The sequence below is a fragment of the Dendrobium catenatum genome, unplaced genomic scaffold (assembly GCF_001605985.2).
Source record: "Dendrobium catenatum unplaced genomic scaffold, ASM160598v2 fragScaff_scaffold_621, whole genome shotgun sequence".
In the NCBI taxonomy this organism is placed as follows: Eukaryota; Viridiplantae; Streptophyta; class Magnoliopsida; order Asparagales; family Orchidaceae; genus Dendrobium; species Dendrobium catenatum.
In genome coordinates, this window is record NW_021319083.1 from 14,379,140 (window position 1) to 14,387,028 (window position 7,889).

The 7,889-nt window shown below is 36.7% G+C and overlaps 1 protein-coding gene across 1 annotated transcript in view; it reads left to right on the forward strand.

The window, feature by feature from the left end:
- LOC110115942 overlaps window positions 1-7,554 on the forward strand; it is a 15,011-nt gene extending 7,457 nt beyond the window's left edge. Inside the window, exons 2-4 of the mRNA XM_020849360.2 lie at window positions 5,314-5,465; window positions 5,549-5,890; window positions 6,002-7,554. Coding sequence (XP_020705019.1) covers window positions 5,321-5,465; window positions 5,549-5,890; window positions 6,002-7,119 — 1,605 coding nt within the window. The 5' untranslated portion in view covers window positions 5,314-5,320 and the 3' untranslated portion in view covers window positions 7,120-7,554. The remainder of the gene's footprint in view (window positions 1-5,313; window positions 5,466-5,548; window positions 5,891-6,001) is intronic.
- The last annotated feature ends 335 nt before the right edge of the window (window positions 7,555-7,889 follow it).

Here is a 7,889-nt window from a genome sequence, read left to right on the forward strand (position 1 = left end):
GACCACGCCTCTAGTAGATTTTTCATGTCTTGATGTCCTCATCAGTGCACTTCCTACTTTCGGGATTGGATGTTAGAGTAGCTATTTCTAAAAGTTTTTTTTTGACTATTTATTAGGAAAGTTAAACTCCCTACTGTTTATTTTTCCATTGTGAAAGAATTCGTAGTTGAAGTGATGTGATGGTTGTTGGCTAAGGCAAGGGTCTTTAACATTATTCATTAAAAAATATGGAGAGGACATGCCGATTTTAGCTGTTGTGGACGCGTGCAAAAACTGCAAATATGTTGCAAGTGCTAGATGCGCATTCGTGGGGGCATGTTTCCGTCAATTCTACAGTTCAACTAATATGTAGCTATTGCTAATAGCATGTGTTTGAGAGCGATGTGGGCGCATCTCTCTCTTTTTAATGACCTAGATTGTGGGGATGGGACAATGTAATTAAGTTTATTGAAATTTTCAAATTAAAATTAAAATTAAAATTGGGATTAACTTGAATCTAAATTGAGATTGATCCTTTGCTAAGCTTTTTTACTAGCCTATTTTATGATGAGTCTATTAATAATAGTTTGAGTCATGTAATTTATATCTTTGGTTTGAAGAAAATATCTGAAATATAATTTCAATCTTATGAGTGGAAGTTGATATGAGATTCTTTCAAGTGTGGTACAAGTGCAACAATTTGATTAAGAAGAAAATATCTCATTGAACTAGCACGGGGCTTTTTTTTTTTATTTATAAATATTGGTAGTTTTATTCCAGGGCTATTGGTCTAGTTTAGTTTTCTTTATTTTTGTGGAAAAGTGATTTGTCAAAAATATGATTTTGTGGAAACATATTAATTTATTTGTTGATTTTTTTTTTCAAATTTTGATGAAATTCTTTGATATCTATAATCATTTCATTATCAATTTGACTTAAAATTCTACTATCTCTTGTTTTCGTTTAAAGAATATGATTTTGATTAATTGGTAACTTATTGATATGTGGTTCACTGGTTCCTTAATTTTCCCTTGCATGAAAGCATTCTAGTATTCTACATATCATATCAACTATATTGGAAAATCTACTTAAGTCAACCTACATAAGGACATTTATTATATTCTTAGTAAAATTACATATATACACACAAACACAATAATATAATTCTTATGATTTAATATTTTTACATATAAGAATACATATTAGGATAGAAATATAGTTATTCATGTATTACTGTAACAAGTTATAGATATAATGTATAAAATATTTATATTAGTTTATTATGTAATATGCTATGGATCATAAGTTATGGCATATTATATTATTATTTAGATATGAGTGAATATGTGTTTGTGTGTAATTATATATTAGTTATTCGTTTATGTATATTTAAATATACCATGTATAGAATGTTGAAACATATCTCTATATATTTAGGTAGAGTAAAAGCCCAAAATTGTCTCTAAACTATTAATGAATGCCCAATTTAATCATTGACTTCAATAATGACCCAATCTAGTCTCCCAACTATTTAAAAAATATCCCCATTTAATGCCCTGTTAATTTTTTTTGTCAAATTAGCGGAAAAAACCGCAAGTTTGGCTTTGTGTCGTCGATATTTTAGAAAAAAATACTTTTTTCTTATCATCCTCAATACCTTCCACTATAATCCCTCTTGCAATAATCTCTGGAGATGGAACGCAGAGGACCAAGACTTACTGCTACGAGCGAGACAACATGTTGTATAGATGAAGATCGTGAGCGAGATGAGTTACTATTGCGAGTGACACGATGACTTCGACATCTGAAGACCTTGAGTGAGACAACGGGCTATCGATGTGGAGGCGACGTGTTGGCGACTGTTAGGCCGGTCCAGCCTGGACTGGCCCAACCTGGACCGGCTCAGCCGGTCCGGGTCTTCTCCAGGCGGAAACGGAACAGGGGGGAGGCGGAAGAGGGAAAGGGCCAAGGGGTGGGGTCCACTTGCAATTCAAACATGGTTTAAGTGTTTTTGGAGGGAGAAGGAAGGGTAGAGAGGTCCTTTTGCTTTTGTTTTGAATTAGATTGTATTAAGAGGGAGTTAACCTAGGTTTGAGTTTTTCATGTTGATTTTGAATGTGATTTGGGAGAGAGCTAGTTTTTCTTTTGGGCTCTAAGCTACGGCTAGAGATTTGGAGAGTTATTCCTTCCTCTCGAATCGAAGGAAATGCTAGCTTGGGTATATTGAATGGTTCTAGTCGTGGTGGAACAAGATGGCTGATATGGTGTGATGAATGATTTCATAATACTGATGACATGGATGCATGTTTGTTTTCTCAATTACTTCCTAGTCTGAATTGCTCTACGGTCTGAATTACTCCTGATGCAGACATCCGATCATGAAGATTTTCAGAGGAGATGACAATCGATGGTCGAGATCTTTCTATCTTATCTTAATTTTTTATTTGTAATTTTTATTTTTATTATGAATTTTCCCTTTTTACCCGTACTTAAAAGGGTCATCCTATGTAAGCCCTAGGGGCATATATGCCTTGTTTTAGTTTCTTAGGTCTATATATAGAGGCCCTTGCTTGTGTAATGTAATGATGAATTATTAAGAAAAGAAATTTTGTTTGCACTTGTGTTCTTTGGAGAGAACTTGGGTGAGATTCCTATGGGAGGGAATCAGAGTTTCCACCAGCCACAGGATGGGTTCGGGCTCGTGGCTTGAAGTCCCTTGGAGAAGGGCAACGTATTACCCATCAGCTGCAGGATGCGTCCGGGCTCACGGTTGTATCTTTCTTTCCCTAAATCATTTTCTCCTCCTCCCTTGACCGCCGACCAAATTCCCCCACTTGCCACCAACCGATTCTCCCACAAACCCCTCCAAAGCCACAAGCCTCCTCCAATCTATCCATATCAACCGCCGGTCATAAACCGCTCCACCACCATCTCTTAGTTGGCCACCCCATCTCCTCCCATCCTCCTAGCCGCCGGCCACCCCCATCCCTTTTTTCCTTTTAATGATGATTTCAATCATCATTAATACCTACCAAAATTAGCCTACCTAATTTGGGGTAAAAATTAAATATATTTGAAATTCAAATTTGAATTTCAAATACTTTATTAAAATTAACTAAGCTAAATTAGAAAAGTTTCTGGATTTAAGTCTAATTTGATTTTAAATTAGATTTGATTTAATTACCCTTTTCCTAATTTAGAATCATGATTTAGGTTTTAAATTCCCTCCCAATTCCCCTCTCCCCATTAATTACACCCATTATATCCTTCCTTAACCGCCAGCCTCCCTTTCACTTCTCATTAGATCCCAAATTAAATCCCTATTAGTTATTTCCTTATTTAGCCTCTTGTTATTTGGAAAGAATTTGAATTTAAATTCAAAATAAATTGAATTCCAAAAGTTTTCTAATTAAACCAACTCTTATTTAGGAAACTCCTCAAATCTGAAATGAATTTTAGATTTAATTACTTTATCACTTTTAATGCTATGGTCCGCATACATTGTATGTGGACATTTCTCCTCCCTCCCCATATGGCCGGCTCCATCTCTCCCTTATTTTAATCATTTCCTTCCTTATCAAGGAATCCAATTATGGGCATAAGTAATCACCTATTTATCCTTCCCTCCATCAGCCGGAAATTTGAAAACTACAACTCCAACTAATGAAGGCCACTAATATTATTTTAAATTTGTAAGAATAATTAACAGGAGTTGGGGGGGGGGGGGAAATAAAAAAAAAATCAAATATCCAAATTTTAATTTCCTATCCATATCAACCGCCGGTCATAAACCACTCCACCACCATCTCTTAGTCGGCCACCCCATCTCCTCCCATCCTCCTAGCCGCCGGCCACCCCCATCCCTTTTTTCCTCTTAATGATGATTTCAATCATCATTAATACCTACCAAAATTAGCCTACCTAATTTGGGGTAAAAATTAAATATATTTGAAATTCAAATTTGAATTTCAAATACTTTACTAAAATTAACTAAGCTAAATTAGAAAAGTTCATGAATTTAAGTCTAATTTGATTTTAAATTAGATTTGATTTAATTACCCTTTTCCTATTTAGAATCATGATTTAGGAAGTTTTAAATTCCCTCCCAATTCCCCTCTCCTCATTAATTACACCCATTATATCATTCCTTAACCGCCAGCCTCCCTCTCACTTCTCATTAGATCCCAAATTAAATCCCTATTAGTTATTTCCTTATTTAGCCTCTTGTTATTTGAAAAGAATTTGAATTTAAATTCAAAATAAATTGAATTTCAAAAGCTTTCTAATTAAAACAACTCTCATTTAGGAAACCCCTCAAATCTCTCAAATCTGAAATTAATTTCAGACTTAATTACCCCATCACTTTTAATGCTATGGTCCACATACATTGTATGTATACCTTTCTCCTCCCTCCCCATATGGCCGGCCCCATCTCTCCCTTATTTTAATCATTTCCTTCCTTATCAAGGAATTCAATTATGGAATAATTAATCACCTATTTATCCTTACCTCCATCAGCCGGAAATTTGAAAACTACAACTTCAACTAATGAAGGCTACTAATATTATTTTAAATTTGTAAGAATAATTAACAGGAGTTGGGGGGGTAATAAAAAAAAATTAAATATCTGAAATTGAATTTCAGATGTTTTTTTTTATCCCCCCCCCCCCCCCCCCTTCCCTTCCCCCCCGGCCAATTTTTTTTAAACATTTAAAAAAACAGTTAATTATTCTTACAAATTTAAAATAATATTAGTGGCCTTCATCAGTTGGAGTTGTAGTTTTCAAATTTCCTGCTAACTGGAGGCTTGTATATTTATTGCAACTCATTTAAACTGAGCTCAGAAAAATCTTGTTAAAAAAAGATGAATTTTGGTTCAAGTTGTCTAGGGGCAGCAGCATTGTTTTCTTAAATGGAATAAACTGTCTGCGGTCATTTTTTTAAAATGACTATAAACTTGGCTTTTTTTATTGTGTGTGTGTGTGTTTAATTATATTCATTTGATTAATATCAGCTAAAATAAAATGCTTTGACTCGTTTTAGTTGTCCAAAAAGCTCTTATATGCATTGGAAGCAACTTAAGCTGTGGCTTTGTGTTAGTAATCTTTATCGTTGCATATCTTGTGAGCAAAGCTATATTATACTCCTAGTCAGCACAACCATTGATGGTCATGTTCAATCAATTTACTAAAAATTTCATTTCTTGTTGGCGCCTAGTGAAAATTTTTATGTAATTTTTATTGCATTGCATTTTTCCAGTGGTCTAATTATTCTTATTGCTGTAAATACTATCATAGTTTGTAATAGCAACCTGTATTATTCCTTCTTTTCCAGCTTGAAGATGTACAACAGGCAGCCTTGTGTTACCGACGACTCATACCAGCTTTCCTATGAACACCTGAGGCAAATGGAGTGTGCTGGCTATTTTCGGGCATCCACAGAAGTTTCTCCATTTAAATTTGTTTCTGGGAAACATCACGTGTCTGGTAAAAGGAAATATGACTTCATTTTCTGTGTGATATGAAGGTTCATTTTCTCTATCTGATAGTGTATTTTTGTTATGATGAAGATAAGGAGTGTTTTGACAGCAGGGAAGATCCTAAGGCTAGTCTTGAGGGTGGGGGTTATCATATTTGCTCAGTTGCTAAAGACATGGATTACAGAATGAGAACTGATGGCATATCCAGTATGTTCACTGACGTTACTTCTTCGCTTGACTATGCCGTTACTTCTTCGCTTGCAGCAGAAAGATCCTTGGGAACTGAAGCAGTTGAGAATGGTAAACGGTCTTCAAGCTATTTTTGCGACGACGCGGTGAATAAGCGGGCAAGGCAAGATAATGAAGCAGGGAAGTTGGAACAGCTTCATGAAAACTCTTTTGTTAGTGTTCCCCCCGAGGGAAAACTTCCAGGTAGACCTCAAAAAGAACCGAATCCTTGCATATAATATATGCTATTGTTAAGTAGTGTTAGTATGTGGGCATTATTTGGAATTAAAATATACCATGATTTGCCTATTTCAGAAGAGGCAGAATGGAGAAGAGCAGCAGTTGGTGTGGATGCTCATGATAAAAGCTTTGAAGCAGATAATTTGACACTCCCTTCGTTAACATCCAATCCGGCGGAAATGGCTACCGGGCTTGATCAACCTTCCTGGTTCTCTTTATATCCAGGATATGAAATTGATCACCGAATAATGGGATTTGATCAGCTGGAAGATACTTATTTCCAATTTTCTGATCATTCCCATCGGCGACATGTACCAGTCGGACCAGTTCATCAAGCAGATCTTCCAAACTGGATAACTCGGGATTCTAATATTGCTTCAGACAATGGAACGACTTCATATGCTGGTCCTGATGAAGCTAGTGCTGATAAGTGGCTAGGAACCTGTGTCATGCCTATGCCTGACCGCGACTCCATTGCTAAGGATGTTCCAAGCTGTAAGATTGTTTGTGATTGCACTGATGAAGGTTCCATCAACTGTGTGAGGAAGCATGTGATGGAAGCCAGGGAAAATCTTATTAGAGCATTGGGACAGGAAGAGTTCATACAAATGGGATTTTCCCACATGGGAGAGAGTGTTGCCCAAACATGGACTGAAGAGGAGGAAAATCTTTTCCATGAAGTGGTGTTATCAAATCCTGAATCAGCAGGAAGGAACTTCTGGGCAGCGCTCCGCAAGGCTTTTCCATCCACCAGTTTTAAAGAGTTGGTCAGCTACTACTTCAATGTTTTCGTGCTCCGTAAACGGGCCCATCAGAACCGGTTCGATCGGTCGAACGTGGACAGCGACAATGATGAGTGGCAAGAAAGTAGCGACGTTGAATTTCCGTTGTCCGAAGAAGGAGAAGAGGAATGCGAGGAGCCTCTCGTCGGAATCGAGGGGGACGAAGGTTCGGCCATACAAACCATTGATAGAAACTCAACAGATTCTGCTGAGAATCAACATGTTCAAGTTGACTCCTCTACTTCCTATGAGGGTCTGAATATCTTGGAATGTGGAGATGATGGAATCCTAAACATGGCTGATTATGAGCATAGTAACGCCCATGGTGATTCAAAACCCTGGAAAATGAACTCTGTTGGAGCAAACAATGAAGATATTGATTGCTTTCCAACTCACAATGTAATTGAATAGGTCTTTGTGAAGGGATCTCTTCAGGGAAAAGCTGCAAGAGATGGTTCCTGAATTGCTCTGAAACGGCTGGAAATACTCGCTGCATTCAGGTATTCCATACTGGTGGATCAATCTCAATCCATTTTTTCACTGTAAATCCATGTCGCAGTTTAGGTAGGCCAGGTCCTATCTTCTTAAAATCACAATTTCATGATTCTGCTAGATGCGCATATGCAGAAGTTCAAATTTTTTCTATTGTATTTTTTTTTATTTTATAATTTTAACCTTTCTTTATATTTTTATTTTTATATGGAAGGAAAAAATGTAATGGACTCTAAGAAAATTAAGAGAAATATTCTTAGCCTTCCAGTATTCATTAGAAATACTGTTTTATTGTTTTGATTTGTAAGCTCTTGTTTTGGCAATATCTTGTAGCATTTTTGTCAGTTGTCCTTCTATGTATGCACGGAAACTCATGCTGTAGAATTGGAGAGATTATTCTATGCGGTCACTGGACGGTCTAGAGGTGAATCAGAATGCGTCACGTCATTCGGTACACAACAATACACATCACCGGTACATAGCTAAAAAGTGATGTGGCGTATCCTTATCCGTCTTAGGACGACGTCTGATGACCAGTGGCGGAACCACTTTAGGCTTAGGGGGGGCAATTGACCCCCTCAAAAAAATTTTTTTTAGGACGACGTCTGATGACCAGTGGCGGAACCACTTTAGGCTTAGGGGGGGCAATTGACCCCCTCAAAAAAATTTTTTTTTTTTTTTTTTATAGG